Source organism: Falco peregrinus, chromosome 6, assembly GCF_023634155.1.
Source record: "Falco peregrinus isolate bFalPer1 chromosome 6, bFalPer1.pri, whole genome shotgun sequence".
In the NCBI taxonomy this organism is placed as follows: domain Eukaryota; kingdom Metazoa; phylum Chordata; class Aves; order Falconiformes; family Falconidae; genus Falco; species Falco peregrinus.
Window position 1 is genome coordinate 48045887 of NC_073726.1, and position 25365 is coordinate 48071251.

Sequence of the window (25365 nt, forward strand, 5' to 3'; positions counted from 1 at the left end):
AACTGGGTGTAGCTTCTTACTTCAAATAAATTTTGGGACCAAGATTGTGCAGTGTGAAAGGTCATATGTAGGATTTCCTTTTGCTATCACATAGGCTGCTGCCCCAGAGGAAACAGAGGCTGCCCAGCATGTCTGTGACTGCTTGTCTGTTCATCTGTCTGAGGTGTTTAGTGGACTTCTAGCCTCCCTCTGGCAGCCCATACATTGGTGTAAAATCTACTTTGCCAGGAGATGCTGGTAAGATAACGAGGGGAATCAGCCAGAAAAAAAAAAAGGGGTGGGGGTGGGTGGGGGTGGGGTGGGGGCAGAGAGAAGAGAGAAGAAGAAACTCAGCCACTGGAAAGAGAAATCTATTGACTCCCAGTAGAAATAGTCCTTTTCATATTCTGGGAGTGGAAAGACATTGAGAAGGCTTTGTGCTGCGCTTCATAAAAAGCAGGAGGGGAGGGATGCTGGGGAGGCTTTAAGCTGTTATACCTGGTTTTGGCACAAGACTACCTGTGGTCTGTCTGCACTGCTTCTGAGACCCACCTCAGCGGGGATGGCCAATGCTCAGTGGGGCCATGAGCTCCTTGAAGGGCGGCTGAGGTTATCTCCTGCCAGCCCCACATGGTGGTCCCCACAGCCCAGTCCTGGCTAATGGGGACAGGAGGGTGAAAGGCGCCAGTCTAGGGAGCTGGGGTATGTGCTGTGTTGCTCACAAAAGCCCAGATCCTTCATTGCTGACTGTTGGCTCTCCTGGCTTACTGAGGGCATGGGTGAATGAAGGTCTCATCACTGGTCCTGGCACGTCCCGATTTCCAGAGCTATGGAGGGAACGCAACTCCCTTGGCCACCCTGGAATGCCTGAAACCATATCCCAGACAGTTAAACAGGCTGCCTGAGGCTTCAGCCAAAGACTCTGCAGAAAGTCAACCGCATACAAAATAAATGTATTTGAGCATGTCTTTTAAAGAGTTCTCTCAAACTTATTCTTTCTCCTTAGGGAGACCATCTGAGCAAAAATGACACCAGCTTCTGCTAAAGAGAGCCATCCATGCTATTTCTTCAGTCCAGGCTGTGCAGCATCTGCTCAAGCATCCCAGTGAGTGCTCAAGGTACTTCCCTGCTTTTCAGAGGAGTCCCACCAGTTACAAGCAGTATTTCTTAATATGCCTGAGGACCTGCCTGTACCTCGACCATATTCTTGTTCAACCAGAATTTTCAGCTCTGATCTCTTGGGCCTTCTTGAAACTTTTTCTCTGCTGAAGATGGTCCTAGACAACGCAGCAATGATCTTTCTTCAGGTCTTGTGCTGAGCACAATGAAAAAACACCTCAGGCAGCCCTTAGCCATCTGAATTCAGCCAGACTTAGGCAGTAAGGATGCAGACCCAAGGCTTTCCCTTGGACTGGAGATGTATCCCACCTGTTTCTTCCATTCATGGCCCAGAATAGCTCTGCACAAACCCACACAGGAGCCCTTTCCTCTGAATCCATGGCCTTTCCCAAGAAGGTCTCGTTTCACAGTTTCAGAGCTATTCCTGCACAGAAAGGGCATGGCTACAGGCATCTTGGTATAGCAATATCACTTGTCTGAGGTTACCCATGGTGGGCCAAGAAGATAACATCTCTCCCTCTAGTAAGAGCACCACAGGCATGGAAACCTAAATGGAAGGGATGCTCCATAGGTTTCTGGTGAAGAGACTGCCACCTGAATAGCACTCAACTTACGTTTGATCAGTTTGTATGTTATGTTGCATGTTATGCAATAAAGTGGAGGAGAGACAGGAAAGCACCTCTACCTTATGAAATAGCCATGATAAAAAACAACTGAGAGAAATATAAGTTACTGCCTGTGTTGTGAATTTGGCTGTGCCTGTGGTAATCATCTCCAGCTGTTCTCCAGGTTAGGGCATCCCCATTAGAGACAAAGGGTGAAGTCTGCTAGTACATCTGTCTAGAGACTTGTGGAAAAATTACTAAAGATATATTATACAATTAAGGCAATTTTAGGGTAAAACTGCAGCTGCTACTTCCAGGATGGAATGCGGTTGGTATGCATGGAATCTACTCCCCAGCAGTTTCCCAGGCAACACAACCTGAAACTTTAGCACATGCTAAGATGAATTGAAAGGAGGGTGGAACAGAGTGGAGACACCATGGCCAGGCTCTGTTGCACTTCCTGCAGAAGGGGGACTTGATGGCACCATGTACTGATAAACCTCATATCAGCTGTCAAACAAGAAAGATAAAGGAAGAAGTCAGCTGTTAAGTCAGCAACTGTGGCAAAATCACTTCACTTGAGTGAACTTTACTCATTATAATCTCATTGTAACACCAAAGCACAGCTCCATCTCAAAGCTACCCACATCCAAGGTACAACCACCCGGCACGGAGCATGCACTTTGTATTTTTATTGACTGTACCTTTAAAGGTAAAGCGAGAGAATTTTAGACCTATCAGTAATGTATGAATAGAGTCACTCAACCTCCACCTAGAAGTAAAGAAATAATATACAAGTGAGTTAGGAAGGAGAGAAGTTGGGGAAGACTCCATCGTAATTGTTGAGATCAATCAACAGGCCAAACCTGTCTTCCTCCCCATAGGGACACGTATGAGGTAAGAACTATACTCTGTATGCACTTAATGATTAACTCCATCTGTTTTTTATTAGTGATTAGATTTTGTGTGTATACAATTTCACACTTGTTCTGGCAGTCAGTGTACTATCAACAGCAATCTTGAACCTTAATCTGTCACACATTTGTATAATAAAAAATTCTCAGCTGAAATCCCTTTTGTGTGAGTTTCTGGAAACTTGAATAGTTGATTTGACTAGTGAACCTGCCACCTTGAATCCGTGAATAGGACAGTCAAATCACCCTCTGATACAGTGTGCTGTCCAGTAGAGTCCCTATAGCAAGCTCTGACAGGCTGGTCAGGTGCAAGGGTCTCGTCTTTCCTGGGATGTTGACAGGCTAGTTGAACATAAAGGGTTGGAGGGAAACCTCCCCCTTAACATGACAGGAGTCTTCCCTTTATAGCAAGAACACTGTGTGGGCTTTGTGGGTATTTCTGCAAAAGAGCAGAGATCTCCAGGGCAAAGGAATAGCAAACAGATGAGTAATGAAGAGAATTGTGGAGGGCAGCTCATCACTGCAGAGTAAATGGTGGGACTTGTTAACCTATAGCCTAAATGAGGATAAGTGAAGGCACACCTGGGTTTGAGATATAGAGGACAACACACTGTGAACAAGTGGTTGCTGTTCACACCCTCATAGTCCTTTACTGAGGAGTGATGAACACTCACGTCATCCAGTGATTTTGGAGAAAGCATTTCTCTGGCTCTTTTGATAATTCTTTTGCTTCCTTTCTCTTTTTTTTTTTCCCCCTCCTTTATAATAAAGTATTGTTTGATTAAACCTCTTTCATTGCTTATGGTCAAAAAGCAGTTTGTTAAGTACTGACATGGAATAACTCCATTTTCCCAGCTTGACCTCTGCAAGTTGAAGCCAATGTTACTGCCAGGCAAAGCCTGGCAGAAGGGTTACAGAGGCAAATTCCAATTCAGACACATGAGATTCTTCTGTGCCAGACAGAAAGCCTTTGAAATTTGGAGGGACTGGCAACACCACACGAGCATGTATAGTAATATAAACATTGCTCTAATGCCAAGTCTTCAGATCACACTCCAAGTCTACATATAAGAGAGGGCAGAAATATAAAAGTAAGTGGTTTGTGAAAATTTCCATTGGTTAGTGCTATGTTAACAGCAGAACACTGCAGATGATGTGAATGTAGTAAACCAGGCAGAAGAAATAAGCAAGCCCTCTGCAACCTCAAAAATTACGGACAGATACTGTCACATTGACTGAAAAGCGGAAAGCACAAGTTTTTCTTTCAAAATTGTAATAGAAGCTTTTTCTGTTTAGTAAATATTTCTTCTCTGCTCCCATTCTTGAGTGAAGACATCTGTAGTTGAGATGTATGAGCCTTTTGGTAATAAGGCATTTTCCTGCACATTTCATTTCTACTTGTATTTTTGCTCTGGTTTGCATTCCTGCACTGAACTTGGATGTGAGAAATAAATATCCAGATAATTACATGCAAAAGCCCTGCACTGTCTCCCTGAATAATCAAAAAAGGGCTCAAAGAAGCAAATCTAAATTAAAAAATTTGACTAAGGGAAATGTAACCTACGAATGTAGACTATTGGCCCAACGAGTTCAAAAGCAGCCTAATTACTGCATGTTACACTGACCAGAAGCCATTGCCTTGTGTGGAGGCAGGAGGCAGAGGCATTTCTGTGCATCTGTTGGTGAAAGTCAGCACCAGATCTAGGTGCAATTCAATAGCACTCCTACCCCTAAAACAATATCCTGAGTTTATCCAGAGGTCAGTTTGTATTGATCTCTGAGGAAAAGGTCATTTAACGCTGAATCCTATGAAAACAAACATGAAAACTCATCTTGGAAACATTTAGATACTAAACAACAGAAACAAAAAAACCTTTTGTGGTCATGAAGTTTATTTTGCAAGGAGATGTACATCTGCATCCTATTCAAGCAAAGTGCTCATGAACATGCTCTGTGTGAAGCATACATACTACCTCTTTTGTTTCAATGCCAATTCTTGGATGTTTAAATTTTAGTATGAGTTTGGTTGGTTCGCTGTTCCTCATGGAACAGAAAGGACCCAACCACGCCGAAGCAGATGTTTTTAAAAATGGTAATTGAGATGATCACGAAGCTATTAATAAGTATAGATACATAGAAAACATAGATGATTTCTTCATATACTGCAATTGTCTGTATAATAAAGTTTTGCGTGCACTAGGCTTCTCAGATGGAGAAGGATGCTGCAGCCCACTGTCGGTAAATGTGAGTAACATGACCAGAAAGAGGAAGTGTTTCCATCCATGACATTTCAAAAGCTTGATTAAAGAAAATATCTGAGAAAAAAACCCAAAATACTGAGCAGGCTAAAGGGTGTAATATACATTTAACATCAAATTAACAGAAAGGGTAACTATGCATCATCTAGATTTTTGTTTTTGAGGCAGGAATTGTCCTTACCTGAGCCTGTCATGATGAAATCTTGAGTTGCCAGATCTCTGTGTACAGTTGAATAACATAATCTGGAGAATAAAACACACCACATACCCTGAAGTGGTAAAAATTAATTGTGTCATAGCTGTGTAGAAATGCAAATACAGTCAGTTCAAGTGGAAATTTTAAAGTTAGTTCTTTAATTGTGTATCCCAAAGTTGTAGGTTAACATTTTCAAATGGGTATTGTGATTTTTGAGTGCTTTAATTTTGAAATAATATGAGTGACTCTGAACATTAGGTCTCTATGGTACCTTAACCTAGCACCTAAAAGCTGAGGCTAATCATTCTGGTGGTGTGAGCTATGTGCATGACTAGCAACATGGAAGTTATTAAAAAAAGATTGCATGTGCAAAACTATTTTAAAAATCAGAAGGAAGGAGGAACCGAAAAAATTACAAAACATATTCCCTCCAAATGAAAAGGATGATGGAAATTATATTTAACAGACCATCTGACATGTAGAAATACAGCTGTATGAAATGGTAGTTGGCTTCCACGGGGAAGACAGGACTGAGAAACTCCCTTTCTCAGAAAAAAAGAAATAGAATAAATGCTCTAAATGCTCAAAAATAAATGCAGGATAAACTATTAATAAGATACTGCTTTAAAATACTTTCCACCGTATCTGCCCCAGGAAACTGAATCCATTACTAGTCGCTCATGTATAAAACTGAACGGTTCCTTGTAAATCATTATGCTTAAGTATTAAGTGCTCAGTATGTTAAGAGCTACTGGAGAAAAAATGGACACCTAATTTACCCTTATTATAAGCTAATATGGAAACATGCCAGGGTAGTCTGGAGGAGTCATAAAACCACAGTACGCATTGGGATCAAATGCCTGATGGTGGCCTGGGTATTTTTTAATTGGCGGGTAGGTCAGCGTCCCATATGGCTTATATTAGTGCTGCTCCACTGACCCAAGTGGGGCTGCAGCAATGTGCAGCACCTGAAGACCCAGACCTGTGTAAAGACATTGGAAATTTTCAGTGAAAGGATTCAGTTGCCAGCTCCTTGGTGGCATGCTGTGCTCACAGACCCACACGCTCCTGTGCGACGGTTGGTGCGCCAGGGAGTCACAGGGGCAGGGTGCTCCTCAGCAGCTGGTGGGGCCGTGCTCCCACTGGCAAGGGCACTGCCCCACAGCACCCACACAAGGCAATCAGGGCAGGGATGGTGGCAGCGACTGGGGACAGCCACTGCCCAGCTATCATCCTCATGCAGCTATTTTCCCAGGAGATGATCCAAGGGTGGCAACAGGCCCCATCACAGAGCTAGCAATACAGCAGTGTTTGCTCTGCCAGATTTCATTAGAGCCGGCCACTGTTCAAACTTTCTACAAACGCTGCAGGAAGCTTCCTGCTGGTGCTCCTTGCCTTGTGCCTCCTGTGGACTTTGCCCACGGGGAAGCCAGCCTGGACCAACCCAGAATTCTCACAGAGGTCCAAGGTGGCGTGGGCAGCTGTGGCTGGGCTTGCTGGCATTGCTGCTGGCATTCCAGTGGTGCTGGCTCCACACTGCCAGGTGGGGTGCAACAGCACCGTGAGTGTGCATGGGAAGAATTTGGTACCACAGGACAGGGGAAAGAGGCTGAGCTCCTTGGGGAGACTTAGGTGAGAACAAAGTACCCCACAGAGGGAGAAAGGTAGACCTTGTAAAACCCTGCTCAACACCCTGAGCTACTTGTTCCTCTTCCTTTTACCTTTGCCCATGCACAAATGAGACTGACTTCCCCGGACTCTGCAATGTGCAGGTCTATAGCTAAACTTTGCCTCTTGGGTAGTTTGCTTGTGCACAGTGAAAGCTTAATCTGAAAACAGTAACCCCAACTAAGCAGGTATCGAGTTGCTTGCAAGACTTTATGCCTGCAAAGCACCATCAGCATATTTCTGTCTTGAATGCATTGCTTTTCTAATCCCTTATTTTTTTATTATTATCCCTTATTGTTTTATGACAGCTGAAATTGCCTGACTGAGTGCCAACACATATGAGCTAATAATTCTTTCTTACATTTTATGGTCCATCCTGTTTTGAAATAAACTGCCTACTAAACAAAACCAGTTTCCTTGAATTTCTGATGACATAGATATGTGGATTTTGAGAAAGGGAAGTGGGCATGGGAAGAAATTCAGAAATCGCAGAAGGAAAAATGTTGAGGTTATTTTTTCTTCTTTCTACAATACATGCAGCAATAGACCTGCTGAAACTCCCTTCCTCTCCTGTTTGGGTTTATCTGGGCTTGTCTGCATGTGGCTCTAGTCCAGCTCATTTATACAAAGCTTCAGTGTATCACTGTGGATGATGCATCATGTCACACACCCTCTTCTTCATGTGCTTCTCACGTGCCCATCTCAGGGTCACAGCCAGATGGGACAGCTGAGGCAGCAGGATGCTCTTGGGAGGCCCAGGGGCTTTGCCACCAGCTGGTGAGCCCACAGAAAGCACCTCTTGGTCTTGCACTGTAGCTCAAGCCTTGCATCCATCCTGCACCTGTGGATCCCTGAGCTCCTGGTATGCTGCTCCCACAACTGTGTGCATGCAGGCTGAAGACGTGATTTTGGCAACTGGTTTCTGAGGGTGACAAAGGTTAGGTTCTGCATTCAGTGATACGTGTCTGTGGCTTCTGGAAAAGTTTTGTCAAAAGTAATTGCCCCTTGTTTGCCGTCAAATTAGATCTTAGCTTTTATTACATGGAGATAACGTCCTCACTTGAGTCCTTGCTGCTGTATTTGTGTGGTTGATGTGAGGTCACTTATGGTACAGAACAATTTGCTTTCAATGCCAGGGTCAGGGCATCAGATTAATTTTATTGAAACTGTCTTAGTGCACAAAGCCAGGGCCAGAGCAGGGCCCTCCAGGCCTCCCACGCTAAACACCAGGCACGCATCCTGCACCCCTCGCAGCCAGGTGTCTTGGCCTCTTGCCTCAGATCCCAATTCCTTATCTCTTTTATACACGATCAACTGTGGCATTCTATCCTGACTTGGAAAAAGAGAAATTTGGGTCATCACATTGCTTGGCATCTGCTGCCCGCCCACAGAAATGAGGGTTTGTCTTTTAGCAACCTTGCGCTGAAATGTCAATAAATAAATAAATAAACGATGCCTTTCCGCAGAAGGATTAAAAACACACATACATGCAAAAAAAGGAGGGTTGCCTAAAAAGGTTTTTCCAACCATACTAAGTACATGCAAGCAGGGACGCTGGAGGCTCACGCATGTTTTGCAGCAGACCCTTAGCTAGCGCAGCAGGCGGCTGGCAGCTGGCCGCAAGTACCAGCTCCAGCTGGGATCGGCGCAGCCTTGGGGGTTCCCAGTCTCCAGAGTTCCCACTTTGAGGATTAAAGTGAGGGGCTGCGTTGCTACAGGCCAGGAGGCTGCCTTGGCCTTCTGCCGTCCCTCTTCTGCCACATTTAACCCGTCCTTCTTCCCATTGTTTCCACCTCACTGGTTTCAGTGAGGCTGGGGTGTGGGGGTTTTTTTCTTCCATCTTAATTTAAAAAAAAGGCAAATATTTTTGGAAGGTTTAATCAACCCCCGTGTTCAGCTGTTTGAGCCATTTAACTATGAAAATCCTTTCCCCAGCCGTTCTCTCCGTTAAGCAGCTGAGCTTGTAAAACCCTGCAGCTGCCCCAGCGGCCTCCAGGCCCCCTCAGGCCTGAGGCAGGTAGGCAGCCAAGCCCCAGCTGTGGTTTTCTTCTGTGCTTCCTGTTTTAAAGCCGCGGTACTCTACCAGCGCTTGTCTGCAACAGCTTTAATTTGGCAAAGAATTGCTCTGTGGCTGTAGGGTAGGGGCCGCATCGGCGGAGGAAAATGATTGTACCTCCCCGTCGGGGAATCGAACCCCGGTCTCCCGCGTGACAGGCGGGGATACTTACCACTATACTAACGAGGAACTGTACGGACACAAGCCGTCTACCAGCCGCCACATGGTGTCTCCACGCTCCCAGCCTGGCCCCGGCTCCGCGCGGCCAACCAAGCTTCCCGGCGCGCTCCGCGCCGCCTCCTCCCGCGATGCGCCGCGGGCCTCGTAGTTCTCCGCGCGCTGCCCTCGCGCTTCCCGCGGAGGGCGGGACTACGCCTCCCAGAGGCCCTAGCGCGGGCACCCCTCCCGCACTAGGCGGGGCGGCCCCGGCGCTGCCCGCGGTCCGCGGCTCGGGGCAGACGGCGCGCGAGCGATGGCGGCGGACCCCAGCTCCTTCGCGTCGCCCTCCTGCTGCCTCACGCGCCACCTCTACCTGCGCTGCCGCGTGGACTTCGGCGCGCAGGCGCTGCGGGGCACGGCGGCCTTCACCGCGCGCGCCGAGCGCGAGGCGCAGCGCTGCCTGGTAACGGCGGGGCGGGGTGGAGGCGCGACCCCCGCGCTGTCCGCGGCGGGGAAGGCGGCGGCCCGTGAGGGGTCGCTCCGGGGCGCCCGTCGGAGGGGGAGCGGCGGGGTGCGGGGGCCGTGCCGCTCGGGGCCGCCTCGGCGGCGTCTCCCCTCGGCCGTCGCCCCGGTCCCTCCTTCCCTGCAGCCGCTGGCGGCCACCTCACCCCCGGGACCCGCCGGTCCTGCCGCCTGCCGGGCTGGAGCCGCCGGCCGGTCGGGCGCGCCCGCGGCCCCTGCGCGCTCCTCACACCGCGCCGCCCGGGCCTCCCGCTTGCCGCGCCTGCAGCCGGCGCGTCGTGCAAGGGAAGGGCAGCCATGCGTTCGTTCCCCTTAAAATGGCGAAGAGCCTGTTGCCGAAAAGATGGGAATGAGCCATTGGAAAACTACGCTTACGGCTTTTTCACGTCTGTGTTTTATTATGCCAGCTACTTTCTCGGTTAGCTACGCAAATACACGTATAAACTTCATCAGCTTTGCTTAACATGCAAAGCGAAGTTTGGGGGTTGTGGGCTTTTTGCATGCTGGCTCCATAAAATCGTTTTGGTCGGCACATCTTATAGAAAAAAAACCCCAAACCATCCTGTTAATAATAAAAGAGTAACACTTCAGTCATGCTGCGTTATTTAACTCACCTTCCATTGCATGGAAGTCTAGATTCTTAGTGGGTAGTTCAGGGTGGAAACATTGGCAGGGCCTTTTCTATCATTCTCATTTCATAGCAGCACTGGGAAGTCCCTTGTAGTTACCTTGGTAAACTCCTGTTTCCACTTCCACGGTCAGAAGTTGGTTATCATCCTCTTTGCCCTCCAGTTTTCTAATTTGAGTGCTGCTCTCTTAAAACGCTGGTTCCTAGTGCTCAGTCAGTTTTTTCTGGTTTTGCTTAGTCAATACTTTTTCCTTCAGAGACACTTGTGTTTAAGATTTTATGAGTGCTACATTCATTATTGCACTATTTAACAGGTATGTAATATTTGCTTCATTACAGGTCTTGGATACAAAAGACCTACAGATATTTAAAGTGACCGTAAATGGACAGGATGCAAAATTTGGTTTTGGACAAAAGCACAGTTTCAAGGGGACCCCCCTGGAAATCACACTTCCTTTTGAACTAAGAAGGTATGCATTTTTGCCTGTTTCTTTAAGTGGTTTCCAAAATGCACTGTGTAAAGTGCTTATGTGCCTGTAGGATCGTTGTGTAAAGCTTGCAAACACTTTATAAATTTAGGGTGATGCATTTATTTGGCATGATCATGTAGATAAATTTAGTATTTGGCTTTCGTTAGACAGCCAAAACTCTGGGAGTCTTTGTACGGGTCCCAAGGGCTTACACCATGTACAAAATGAGTTGCTAAAGAAAATAGTGGAATGATGTGTAATGCATTACAATTTTTCCAGTGCTGCTTGTCAGTAATATTCTTTCTGCTTCAACTACCTGAATTGTGTCATGTTCAGAATTGCTACAGTATAGCACATACCAAGTTACAGGCCCTGTTTGCCTTTTTCATACAAGAGTTGATCCTGCATTTCTCTAGAACTGCAGGTTACGACTCTGATTATATAGAAACATGTTTTCAAATAATAAATTTTTCATTGTATTGACTATGCTAGGCCCAAATCCCTAAAAACTGAAACTTGAGTTTTAACAGCATGATGAGAATGAACTATCATAGTCTACCTTCTCAGTTGCAAAACTAAAAAGTTGTTGACAAATTACAGTAAATTTCTTGGCAATTTGTATGTTGTAACTGCATGGTATGGCATGTGCCCAACCTGCAAGCTGTGGTTGTATAAGGAAGTTCCTTTATATAAATAAAATTGTATACTAAGTTGGTTCTGATTGTTTTGTTTTCAGAAGTTTACTACCTCTACAAACTCATGTCTGGTTTCTACTTATTTTTTGTTGTCATTGTTCTCTGAATTAGTGCGATTTAGAAACATACAATGTGGAAGAGAATGTCATACAATAGCTGCCCTTTCTAGGGAGACGCTCATGATCTGATATGAAACTGATCAAATTAAATACAAACAGGCTACAGCAGAAACATAGGCCAGTTTTTGTTTGACATTCAGCTTTTCTTTTTATTGCTAATTTCCTTGTAAGGAAAAAGCTACAAAGAGGGAGTTATGAGTTGTGATCGTAAGAATTTATAGTCTTGCGTGAGATACAGTCCCCCATGAAAATATCAATAAAACTGTGATAGGAAAGGGTAGGAGTTACAGCTGAAAGCTTGACTGTTCACTAAGCAATGTGCCTTAACAGTAATATAAATTATTTTCTCTTTTTCTTGTCAAGTATGTACTTTGGAATACTGGTTATAAACCAGATACATATACCTAGTCAGCTTATCTAGTGTCCGGTTCCTCTGATCAGCTGAAGTTTGTTCTGTTTTATGCTTGGATTGTTAATTCCGGAGAGTTGCATGTGTAACCTGGAACTTTCCCATAACAGAAGCAAGTACTTCTGTGTGCTTTTGGTGTCAGTGATGGTAATGATAATGGTTTTAAAAAATAAAAAGTATGAATGTCAGGTTTGTGTGTGTTGTCTTGTTAGCGAGCTGATACCTGTCTTGCACAGAACTGTTAGTTTTTACTTTAGACATGTTCTGAATCCCTGAATAAAATGTGAATGATTTTTATTTTTCTTGTTAACCCTACTGTTAACAGGGTTTTTCAGGATTACTGTTTTCAGTATTGATGTATGTTTTTCTGCTTAAGGAACATACTTAAAGAACATAGCATCAGCTGCAAAATCTGAATTTCATTTACAGAATACACAAATCCTATGTTATTGAAACATGTATGTTCTTTTATAGGCTTTATAGACTTTTTTGTTTGCTTATTGCAGTGAGGTTTTTTTATACTTATGTGTACAGCGTTAGATAGTTGGGACAAAACTAGATGTACATAGCTCATCCAAATTGGTTAAAGTCCATGTTGGCCTTGCAGAGAAGAGAGGAAAAATTTCTGCTTAGTAAAGAAAATAATAGAAGTGTCTTGGACATTAAAATTAAAATAAACTGGCTAATTTTCACTATCGTAATTGAAAGGGAGAGGTGGTTTTTAATAATTTTAATGCTTTTGGACAGTGCTGCAGACCTGTTCTTCAGAATCTTTGTGGAAGAGTTTCAGTAGTGATTGGGAGTTGTGTCAAAACAGTCTGACTGTATTCTTTATTACACAGGGGACAAGAAGCAATTGTTGAAATCTCTTTTGAAAGCTCTCCGAAGTCTTCAGCTCTCCAATGGTTCACTCCAGAGCAAACTTCTGGAAAGCAACACCCGTTTCTCTTCAGCCAGTGTCAGGTTGAGTGGATTTTAAAATATCTTTTTTTTTTCAAACTCATTGACATACTGCTGTAATACCCCTTGGTTTCCAGAGAGTTGGAGAGGAAGGCTGACATGGGAAAAAGTACAGTAGCCCATAACTTGTTGTGAGTGTCAAAGGTCTTAAATGAAAGCAGTTAATAAGTCAGGACGTGGCTGAGATTTTATTATATATTTGCAATTTAATCATTCCAGATCTGCTTTACCCTCTCTAGTGTTCTTGTTGAAGAACATGCAGTCCTCTGCAATCAATATATGTGGCTATTGATCTGTCTTACCTACTGTTATTTCTTTTAGAGAAGCCTTAACGATGAAAACTACTATATGCTATGTGATAGGAAGTGTTTGTTTGTAGGTAATTAATTCTCTGGATGAGCTGTATAGATGCCCAATATATTATGTTTGATTTATTTCTATATATCTGCATTATCAATGTCTCTGCATTAGAAAGATTGTTAGTTTAGCTGTTGTTGTTTGGGTTTTTTTTATCCCCTCCAGGCTACCCACTGCAGAGCCATCTTTCCATGCCAAGACACACCTGCTGTGAAACTGACCTACTATGCAGAGGTAGATGAACCTAAGTCATGTGTGTCTAAAGACACACAGTGGGTGAATTGTATTTTTTTGTAGCTGCCAGCATGTGGCCTAAAATAAAAACAAAGAATGACAACTGTAATCTTAATGTAAGAGCCATGTTCCCTGTGGCACTTCCCTAGCTTTACCGTTTTCTTAGGTATATATCATCTCCTTTTTCATTCGCATGTATCTTTATTTCAAAAAAAGGAAAAAAGTGCTGTAGTAGAAATAAATATCTTCTTAAATCAGGAAAAGCTGTCAGTAAAGCAACAAACAGTGTTGTAGTACTTGAAATTACTCTCATATACGCCTTAAGTAATATATACTGGTACATAGTTAAGGGATCTTTGCAGTCCTGGTATAAAATAGTCTGATTGTTATAAGAAAGCAAAAAGCAAGATGTGCAATATGACATTACAGTTCAGGAGTATGAAGAAAGTGAAACTTTTAACTTCTGTCAGAGGTAATTTTTCTGGTTAATGAAATATTGCCAGCTTTAAGACAAAATGTTCTATATGCCTTATATTCTACTTGGTGGAGAGGAGTTAACAGAATAAATCTGGGCTACTCTCTTTGCTGTTGCTGCTTCTAGTATATTGTATAATCATGTGTGCCACCTGAGTTCCTCATGGCTGGGTAACCAAAATTTCTGTTTCAGATATCTGTTCCTAAAGAGCTGGTGGCTCTTATGAGTGCTAATCGTGATGGAGAGGTGCCTGACCCAGAGGACAGCAGTCGGAAGATATACCATTTCAGTCAGGATGTAAGTGCTCCAGGCTAGTAAAGATGCTTAAGGTCTTACTCAGAACTCGTGCAGTTCACAGTCACTTCAGATGGGGTTTTGATGTCATTGCTAAATCATGTGACTTACGATGGATCTTTGCCACTATAGAAATATGAGGTATTATGAATCTCCCAGCTCTGGAAAGTCACCCAGATCAGGTGATGTTTACTGGTTGTTTTGGCATTCCCTGAAAAGCCAAATTCAAGTTTTGAAGATGTTTAGTATACTGAAAGCTAGTACTGTCAAAACCCTTTCTGTCTGCGCTGATTCTTGGGAAGTAATGCATGGACTTGAATAACATGAGAGTGAGTTTTGGAAAACAGGTCCTGCAGATTTTAAGTTTACCAGGATCTCAGCAGTGAAGCTGAGCATTGGAATCAATTTGTAACTTGAAGTTAGGCAAATTCTGACAACATATTTTTTTATTTTTATTTAAAGGTGACAACTTTGGGTTTTATGGAAACTATCTCTAGCTAATTAGAGATTACCATTCTGACTGTGAAGTTTTATTAAGTGGTGCAGCTAGTTTAATGATACCACTGCTCCTAAAGTGGCAATCTCAATTTACTGTTGTGGCATTTTTGTTTTACAACTTCTTGGGTTACAGTTCTGATGTTTATGGGGTCCCTTGGTGAACCTAGTACGTTTTGCTGAACAAGCAGATAAAATTAACTTAAATTTTAAAAAGAAATTGTTTTAGTGACCTGATCTGGGCTGCTGAGGGGACCGAATGACTGCAAGGAGGGATGGAATTGTGTGACTGGCAAGAAGAGGGAAACCTACTCTGAACTGCAGCAGCTGTTGGGTTGATTTGGCTGCTGTGTGAAACCTGAGAGAGGCGAGAGGGGAGGGAGAGAGGAAAATAATTGTGACCTTATCTGTGAGATCTGTGTGTGGTGTTCTGCCTTCTCTGTGAAGCCAAAACATTTGCCACTCTTGGTCTAGTGCATAAGGCTTCTATGTTTTATGTATCCAGAGCTGTATGTTATCTGGAAATACACTGTTGGTAAGTTTGGTGGACCTGTACAAGGAATAACATTTAGTTTAATTGAAATTGTACTACCCTTTTTAATATAGAAAGCTGTTAAAATAATTTGTTAGAAAAGGCATGTGTTTCATTCAACAAAAGAAGTCAGATGCATTAAACACAAAATAAATCAATGAAAAAAGACAAATGCATCACAAAAAGACATATGCATTGTCTAACATAGAGAATCATGAGACTAATTTTTTTTAAAAAGGCATGTGTTTCCTTAGACAAAAAAGGAAAATGCATCACACGCTGGGGTATGCATTTGTGCTGAGCTCACCCAGAACTGCTTTTTTTTTGTTCCTGCATGGCCAAGCTGGTAAGAAGCATAGTGGTGAGCAGCCTCTGTAAAAATGAATTTATAACCCAAGAGCCACTGAAATTTGAAGTAATTTCAAAATTTCAGATGAGCAAATTGGGCATCAAAACGTAGGGCTATATTGACAGTCTTTTAGTAACTTGTCTATAACACAAGTCAATGGACTTAAATCTTTTCAAGAATATATTATGTGGGTTAATATGTTAAATTAAAACACACATGATATGGGTATTTTAATAAATTATATTGTAATGGTTTGGGGATACTAGAAAATTTTTTTTCTGAAATGTTGTCTTCAAGTAATTATGATTTAAAGTGTTACATACTTAATATTGTTTACTCAGATAAAATGGAACTCTTACAGGGACAGCTGTATTAACCCCTTTTTTCCCCAGAGCACTGGGATGAAGCGTTTCTCTATAAAGATACTGTCATTTTGGAATATTTTTCATTAAAATAACGAATATTTAGAATTTATTGTAATTCCAAATTTAGAAATAAAATATATATATTGCTGACTTTCGTATCCATAAATATTCTTGTTTACCTGAATTGAATAAAGCTCTTCCTGTGTCTTTCTGTGTGATACAACTGCCCTTTATCTGAGCAGTATCTCCTAACTTCTCTTCCATAAAATTTAATGGAACTGGAATGAATATGGAAAACTGATTTTCTTTTTGACCAGTAGCTGAACTAGTGACATTTTTGTAGGCAGATTTTTTTTCAGAGATGATACTTACAATTTTGTGGCCTTTACATGAAACATTTGTGAAACAAGTACTACTTGTAGATAAAGAAATACCATTAGGGGAGAGAAAACAATGCCTTTATTATAATATAAGGCAGGAAACTGTGGAGGAAATACGCACACTTCTTCATTTACATACCTTTGTTTTTCTTTGAATCAGTTGTGTTGATAGCTCACATTGCAAATAAGTTTTCTTTTTTTTCTCACATTCTCCACTAGGTTCCCATACCTTGCTACTTGATTGCTTTAGTGGTTGGAGCTTTAGAAAGCAGGTGAGTGCATCTGCACCAAGTATATATATTAATAATCATAATAAAACTTAAGTTATTCTTTTTGTTTCTTGGTCTTGTTTCTAGTTTTAAAAGGTCTTTCAGTGAACCAGTGTGTTAACAAACTGCTTGTATCTTGATTCACTCTTGCATCGTTTTTTCTATAGAGTATACTTTTGCTGTAAGTTAAGTAAATACCGTGAAGAGTTTGAAATTGATTGGAACCGCTAAGAGCTTTTTCTAGTTCTGGGAATAGTATCTTTTTCCTCAGGTAACAGATGAGCCTCATCATATACAAGAGGCAGAAAATTACAGCTTCAGCCTCCTTGCTCATCTGCACAAGGATGTGTTAATCTAACCCATAATAATGCTTTTATATTACGGCTTTGCAGAAATGTACGTTCTATTTATGTGTCCCGAAGAGTGGATATGTGTGCTTTGTTTTGTTTTCTAAAACTTACTTTAGTATGGAAAGGAAAAAGTGACAAAGATTCAGCAACAAGGCGTACTTGTGAGCAGTTAAACATGTGCTCTCTGTATTAGTTTCCCATAGAATTATTTCTGGCTCATGGTGTCTTAGTGGCATTTTTACTTTCAACAGAAAGATTGGCCCAAGGACACTGGTGTGGGCTGAAAAGGAACTAGTGGATAAGTCAGCCTATGAATTTGCTGAGGTGGGTAATTTACAAAAAAATCTTTTGTAAACTAACTTTGTTTAACATAGTATTGGAAAAGGAACAGACTGTAGTTCAGTGTTTTGTTCATGTATAGCTGTGCTTCCTCTACCTCCCACCCCAAAAAATGCTGCTGTTCTGTTGGAACACAAAACTACTACTGAAAATAAATATTGATTCGGTCTTGTACTCATTTTGCATGTGGGACATGCCAAGATGAAACAGAACGAAGTACAGGATCCGTAGCTTATTACTTGTTCAGTGTTTGTAGTCAGAAGTCATGTTAGAAACTAATGTGAATTCTTGTTTCAGGCTGAAGCTATGCTGAAAATAGCAGAAGATTTAGCAGGACCCTATGTGTGGGGGCAGTATGATTTGTTAGTCTTGCCACCTTCTTTTCCTTATGGTGGTATGGAGAATCCTTGTCTTACTTTTGTAACTCCAACACTATTGGTAAGTGTAACACTGACAAAAGTCAGCTTTTGCTTAGGGCTTGCTTATCCATCAAGTGATGAATATTAATCACTGGATTATTGGATAATTAAATTGGATTAACCTTCCCTTTAGCAAGAACTGTAAATGTTCCTGCCTGCTTTGCAGTGAGGCAGATAGTGATCATCCATGAAACTGCGTTAAGTAGTATATATTGATGTTTACTTGAACTGACAATTCCCTTGTCTTTTTTTTTTTTAGGCAGGTGATCGATCTCTGTCAAATGTAAGTGCAAAATAGGTTCATGTCTTCAAGTAGAATGCAACTTGAAGTTGTGTCTTAACTTTTTGTAATAGATACCTGAAAACTTGGTCTCTTTTTCATTGGGGGAATTAAAAGTTACGGCAGTAACTCAAGAAGTCCTACAAAGTGAGTTTTAGTTCTAAGTAAACTTTAGAAAACTGGAGACACATCTATTTGTATAACAAAGAGATGAAAACAACATGGGTGTCTGTGTGCCTAGGGGGCTGACTGAAGTAAGCTGGTCAGTATCTTTTGTCCTGTCCTGTGTATAGATATGTTTAAAACCCACAACTGAGTTGATCTCAGTGAAGTTGTTCGTAGAGAACTTCTTTCACTATATGTCTGTATGCACTAGAACTCACACTGTGTACAGCTTTCTTTTGAAGCAGAAATCATGAGTATGATTTGAATAAATTTTGGTTTTTCTGGAAGGTTGAGTATTCTGGATGCAGTTTTATCTCATGTCTTTCTACTAGACTGATACACTGCTAAAAATAAAAATAATGTTGCCTTATCCCAATAGTACTGAAATATTTGACATGGATACTTTTTAATATATTATGCTTCATTATCCTTCTGGGGGTGACTGTTTTCTTACTATTTGATATTTGAGAACATCTCAGCACTGCAGAAGTTGCTTACGTGGGGAAAGTAGTACTAGCCTGTCACTTGGCATGGGTCCAGTATTCTGAAATGTGACTTCATAAACCTGCACTGTACTACCAGAGGAATTATTTTTGTTGATCAGTGTGACTCTATGACTTGCAGGCTGGCCATTCAAAATTATTTCTGGAGAAGGTTCAGTAGCATAGTGTTAGTCCTCTAAATAAAATTCATATGGATAAGTTTACAGAGCTGTGAATGCTGACTGGCTTTGGGGATGTAATGCAGGGAATGAGATTCCATTAGGATTTTTTTTTTCTGTTGGGATTTGATGTTCGTTTTTCAGAGGAGTCTAAATAGTAGATCTGTCATTGTTTTCTGTGGTTTAGGTTATTGCTCATGAAATCTCTCACAGCTGGACAGGAAACTTGGTAACAAACAAAACATGGGAGCATTTTTGGTAGGTGTGATGTTCAATGCAATGCAAATCATATTTTATAGTTAATCTGTAAAGAGACCAACTAAATTCATTTTACCAAACTGCTGACTTTATCAATGTATTTCCAGGTTGAATGAGGGACATACTGTATACCTGGAACGCAGGATTGGTGGTCAGTTGTTTGGTGAGCAGTTCAGGCACTTTCAGGCCCTGGGAGGTTGGAGGGAACTGCAGAACACGGTAAATATTTTTAAAGTTGTGATAACTTCATGTTTAAGCCTATACCTAAATAAAATAAAGCTGATTTGTTGTGTTACCTACAAATAAGACTTCTCTAGTCAGCTTTTCTAAGACTTTTTTTATTAGAGGATGAACAACTTTGATTCCAAGATATATGATCTCTTCCCAAGGTAATAGTTTTAATATACTCAGATTTTTTGAACTGTTCTAAGCTGTTTTGTAAGGGTGAATATCTTTATAGACTCTCTTGTTTGTTCTGGGTATGGCTAAATTGCAGTATTATCTGTTAACATACAAGCAGCTGAAAGCTTGTCAAAATTATCTGCAAACATGACCATCAGAATTTCCAATGCCTCATGTAACTGATTTTTTTTTTTCTGTGTACTGCATTATAATTTAGCATATTCTTAATCTGTTACTGCCTAGGAAGGTGGTTTAGTTTTGTGTTTAAGTAGCATAGTTGAACTACAGTTTTCAGATTTCCAGCCTGTGATATTTCCAGCCCTTTCATTCAGTTTGGTGATGCAGATTACCTGGTTTACTATGAGTATTTCCTCGGATTTTATTCTTTATACCACCCATCTAAATCAAGTAGTTTAAATAGTTTGTTAATAAAGGGATAAATACAGTTTACTAGGTGCTCATGCTTATGACAGACATGACAGCAATTAACTGCTTTGAGACAACTGGAGCACAGAGTGACTGATCCTAACACCTTTCCGTTTGATACACAATCAGACACTGATAAAACAGATTAGTAAATAGGTTTTGTGGAGATTCACAATGTGAAGAAGGAGAATGAGAAAGAATGCTTTGAAATGAGGCTACCCTAGTTTTGGATGGGTTATAAATGGGATTAGTAGTGATTTGCAAGAGTGCTAGTTTTCCTAGTGATTATATTTTCTTGTGTCTTTATAACAGATAAATACTCTTGGAGATAAAAATCCTCTAACTAACCTTATCCCTAACCTGAGTGAAGTAGATCCTGATGTTGCCTATTCATCTGTTCCGTATGAGAAAGGCTTTGCTTTGCTTTTTTACCTTGAACAACTTCTTGGAGGACCAAGTAAGTGTTAGTCAGACTTTATGTATTACTGTTTCCTATTTCAATTTCAAATGCTGAAACAGTTTGTTTTTTAACTGCTAGATGTCTTCATTGGCTTCTTGAAGGCTTACATTCAGCAGTTTGCTTATAAGAGCATAGTAACGGAGGACTGGAAGAAGTTCTTGTACTCATACTTCAAGGATAAGGTTGGCTAGTATTTAAAACTAATTGCTTGAAACCTTTTAATTATGTGAAACTATGGCATAGCTCAGGAATTACCTTCTTGAAAGGACCTGTTCTTTATCTTTCTCTTACTTATCTCAAGATTTTAATATGATGTAGTCTGGCCTCTTACAAATACAGGTTTGCATTAATAGGCCTTTTTTTTTTTTTTCTAGAAAGGAATATTGTTTTGAAGTAATCTGTATAGGATTCTCCAGGGTAATTGGAGAGATGTTAAAAAGATTGAAACTAGTTTTCGTAGGATAAGCTTTTCTCTAAAAATAACATATAAAACTGAATAAGAATTTGTGTTGCTTTCTAGGTAGCTGTTCTTGATAAAGTTGACTGGAACTCATGGTTTTATGCTCCAGGAATGCCACCAGCGAAGCCTACGTAAGCTGCATTCTTTCATAGCTCATCTTTTCCTTCTCCAGATTGCACATGATTTTCCAAACACAGTCATGAAGCAGTTTGTAAACAGGGTGAAAGTCTTCCCACAAACCTTTTATTAGAAAATGTCCTAGTACTATGCAGAAATTCATGTAGGAGAAAAATGCATAGCTGTTAATATTTTCAATTTTTTTATTCTGGTAGAAATTCATTTTGCTTTGAAAGTTGCCAGGACAGATTCTTTTTTTTTGGCAGTTTGTTACAGCAATATTCTTCTTTTGGCTATAAGCTATAATAAATGTGTGAGCGTATGTGCTCAAAAGTATTGGTCGTTTTAGGAGTGTATGGATCAAAGGATAGTATCACCTATGCACAAAGTGCTTCTAACTAAAACTGAAATATATTGTGTTTTAATAGATCTTCTGAAAAATTTGTTGCAATATTGAGTTCAAGCCTACAATGAACAAATGTGGAGCTGTTTGAAAATAACGTATAACCATTCTTGTGAAAATATTGCAGGAGCTTTTTGTGTTTCCGAAGTGTGATCCTTTGTTTTTAATATTTGACAGGTATGATATGACACTAGCAAATGCTTGTGTTGCCTTGAGCCAACGATGGATCAAAGTGAGTGGTCAAAGAACACCGAGGTGCCTGTATCTTGAAAAGCTAGTTCTCTTTGTATAGTGAGCCATTCTCTTCTGAAGTCTATCATTTGCTGAGAGAGAGTGTTTTCATGGCTGCCAGGGATTTTGCATTTCATAAGCTAGCCTTTTATCACAGACTCTGTGGATTTGCTATGACTTCTGTATGTGAAGTGCAGTACGTATTTTAACAAGACACACAGCCAGCTTTTTGTTATGTGTAATAAACAAACTGGGAATAATCTTTTTGAAACTGATGTTACGGCTTGATTTAAAAACAAATGCCAAGGTATCTCTATATTACTGATTATATTGTATCAGCCATAGTTTCCCTACATTACGCTGGACTAGTATGCATTTCTTATCAAAATCATAATAAGTAACTAATACCACACAATTTTCTCATAATTTTAAGCACAGAATTCATACAACTAATAGAGAATTCAGCATGCCTTCCTTTTGTTAGCTCTGTGGCTTTTCACTGTATTTAGCATGTTATCTTTAACTTCCTTAATGTTGCTTTTTACATAAAAAAGTAGTTGATTTTTCACTTTAAGACAAAGGCAGTGGAGATAAAATGTTAGTGGAGAGAAAACAAGTTAATTGAAGTGAAGAATACCAAGCATCAGGCGGTAGCTTAAGTCCCTCCCTTCCCCTTCTTGTAACATCCTGCACAAATACAGATCAGTATCTTTTTTTATGTGGAATGACACAACAGTAAATGTGGATTTCCAAACAAGAAATTATAGCTGATTATGCTTTGAAATACCTATTAAAAACTTAAGTAACCATTCTCTTTTAGGCGGAAGAGAGTGATTTGGGCTCATTCAGCTCAGCAGACCTCAAGGATATGTCATCTCATCAGTTGATTGAGTTCCTGGCACTGTTGCTTCTGGAGGTAAATGTGTGCCTGGGGTAACTTGATTTTGGTATCATAAAAGCAGACAGAACTCGCAAGTGTGCTTTGGAATTAAGTTGTCTGTTTTCTTCTAAAACTTGCTAAAATAATCTGCTCTTGCCATACATAGTTACTAAAATGTTCATCCGTGCCTCGCTGATTATGTCTGGCTCTTCAGCTAACAAGTGACATACAGAGTATTTTGGACTGAAAGGTAAAAGCAAAACTGTAAGGTGCTTAAATTTGTCTGCATTTGATGTTAAGCTAGAAATAAAATGGAATGAAAATACTGGATATGGGAATTTGCTAATGTTTATTCCTTGCTCCTCCCCCAATACTATGAGAAGGTGAAAGGAACAAATACAAATATTTGTCATGGTAAACTTTTAATTCCTTTGTAACATCAGTCTTCTTGCATGAACCTGTTTATTTTTGGAGTATGTGGCTTGAAGTGTGCCTCTGGCTTGTTCTGACTATGCAATATACTTTTTCAGGCTCCTCTTCCAGTGTCACATGTCCAACGAATGCAGCAAGTGTATGACTTCAATGCTATAAACAATTCTGAAATAAGATTCAGGTTAGTTCTAGTATGGGCATTTTTCTACTGTTAAATGCTTTCATAAAACAAAGTGTCCTGCTTCATAAATGTCTGAGACATACTGTTGTACAGAACTGGTGTAGGTTTTGGGGGATTTTTGTTGTTGTGGTGGTGTTTTTTTTGTCAGTGCACGTGCAAGCATGCTTACCAGAGCACTTTGTATTTACACATGCCAGTTGTTTAAAAAAAAAAAAAAAAGGTATTCTTGAGGACATAAACAGTCTTAACAAGTATCTTGAAGTATTGCATATTTTGTTGCTGTTATGTACTTAGATACATTTGCAATAATCATGGTTATTCTGCCTTAACTAACTTAGAGCTCTTTGTTTCTTATTAAAAAACCTAAGTATTTTAAATATACAGTATAGTTTCTAGTTCTTGTCAGTTTCTTATTTTTAAAACCAAACAAGCACATGCCAGTTGCTGGAGTTGTTTTGTTTGGGGTTTTTTTTGTTGTTTTTTTCAATCACTTGGTCAAATACGACAAGTGCCCTGTAATTCTGAGTGATGCATCTGGACACTACTGTAATATAAAAGATACATAGCTGCAGAAGATCATTGGACCATTTTGGAGAAACTTTGAAGCAATTTTTTCCTATTTTATAGAAAAGTCCACTTCCGTAATGTGGTAGTCAGGCACTAAATATTTAATGTTGAACTTAGCTAGAATCTCATTCCCCTGGTGACACAGCACTGCCCAGGAAAAGAATTGTGAGCTAAGTAATCATCACAAATGAACATAAAAGTGTAATTTTTATTTTATTTTATTTTTTCTCCCCAGATGGCTGCGCCTCTGTATCAAGTCCAGGTGGGAAGAAGCTATTCCTCTGGCTTTAAAAATGGCAACAGATCAGGGCAGGATGAAGTTTACTCGACCCTTGTTCAGGTAAAAGTAATCTCCAAATTGTAGGAGCTCATGCTGTTGACATTTTTAGTATAATGGAATGTATAATACTTGACATTGTACGTGTATTTGTTATGTTTCAAAGTGATATAATACAGAATTTTCTGTATACTGTGGACAAGCTTATCTTCAGAGTCACTTTCCACTTGCTGACTTTTTGGATAGAAGAGAGCTTAGTCTTCCGGTATACACTTTAATGCGAAGCTTTCAAGGCAAAAGTAAAACCTTGAGAAAACCCCCATTGTACTATTTTCAAGGATTTTTGTAATAATGAGTTGGGTTTTTTCTTTTTTTTCCTCCTTTTACAGGGACCTTTACAATTTTGACAAGTGTCAAGATCTGGCTGTAAAGACATTTCTGGAGCATAGAGCCTCTATGCACCCAGTCACTTCAATGCTTGTGGGCAAAGACTTGAAACTGGATCAGTGACAAATTTACTGATTTCTCTGAAATGTTCTTGTTGCTGAAAGAAGAGACTGATTCCACAAACTGTTGATATGCGTGCTTGGTTATGCCATAAAGTGCTCTGCTGCTTTAGTACTAATTTAGCTTAAAATGAACTTTCCACCTCAAGTTCAGTACTTTCTGTTTTGCATTTCCAAGTAAAACAGTAAAATTGCTAAATCTCTGGTATCGGGAGAATGGTTTTGTTACAAGCAATTTTTAGAACACAGATAAAAGCTGTTCTAAGATGTAGTCGTTTGTCAGTCGTGGAATTCAAAAACACAGAAAATTAATTGGTGGATGGTATGGCTCTTTGTGCACAGCTTTCTTTTTCATAGCAATGTGGTTGAAAGGTCCACTGTCTGAAGTCTGAAAAATAAATCTTTTCATTGTCTGCTTGTCTGTGTATTGATCTGTATGAAAATTTTTGAAATAACAGTTTTATTTACTCTTCTTTGTTGTGGAGAAATTCTTATTACGGGTCTAAGAGGACTACAAAAACCTAAACAGATTTCAACCCACTATGTATTTTCAAAGCTTCTAATTATTGCAGGGGGGCACTAAAGCCCAAGTCTTTCCATCCTCAGCTTGAATTTTTTAATATTTGCAATTTTTAATCAATTCTGGACATGCTAATATAACAACTTATCTCTAAGTTTAAAAACTTAAAAAAAGGCTGTTATCCTTACAGTTCTTGCAGCACTTCAAGTCAGTGGTTTAGGTGAAACTGTTGTGAATACTGCCATCTGTAGATTGGTTTTTGAAGTGAGTTTGAAAGAACTGCTTTTCCTGGAGAAGATCAGTTAGCATTAGATCTGTTGACACGGATTTAGATCTGAGAAACCGCTATATTAAGGAGTAACAAACAAATAAAAAGCGCTGGTTTAGAGGAGGAAGGTACCAAATACATGGCAAAAGGCTTGGATGTAATAATACCACTTCAGGTGGGTGTGGAGAGCCTACCAATCAATTTATTTCTGTTCTAAGTGTTGATCAGTATAAGCTTTCAAGTAGATGAAGTTACG

General features: G+C 40.4%; 1 protein-coding gene, 1 long non-coding RNA gene and 1 other non-coding gene across 3 annotated transcripts; 1 reads left to right on the forward strand and 2 right to left on the reverse strand.

Moving 5' to 3' along the window:
• Positions 1-4569: 4569 nt before the first annotated feature.
• Positions 4570-9079, reverse strand: LOC129784667 (uncharacterized). The gene is made up of 3 exons (XR_008747678.1): positions 8968-9079; positions 5057-5118; positions 4570-4932 (listed from the first exon to the last, which is right to left on the reverse strand). It is a non-coding gene; the product is annotated as an uncharacterized LOC129784667 (long non-coding RNA).
• Positions 8913-8984, reverse strand: TRNAD-GUC (transfer RNA aspartic acid (anticodon GUC)). The gene has a single exon. It is a non-coding gene; the product is annotated as a tRNA-Asp (tRNA).
• Positions 9080-9206: 127 nt separating the features above from the next.
• Positions 9207-24734, forward strand: LTA4H (leukotriene A4 hydrolase). Its single transcript, XM_055807243.1, has 19 exons — positions 9207-9417; positions 10444-10574; positions 12640-12760; positions 13280-13348; positions 14016-14120; positions 16458-16510; positions 17109-17181; positions 17494-17634; positions 17875-17898; positions 18909-18979; positions 19087-19198; positions 20120-20264; positions 20346-20449; positions 20788-20858; positions 21425-21479; positions 22299-22394; positions 22889-22971; positions 23774-23878; positions 24205-24734. Exons 1-19 carry the CDS (start codon positions 9268-9270, stop codon positions 24323-24325), a joined length of 1830 nt encoding a protein of 609 aa, XP_055663218.1. The 5' UTR covers positions 9207-9267; the 3' UTR covers positions 24326-24734.
• Positions 24735-25365: the final 631 nt, after the last annotated feature.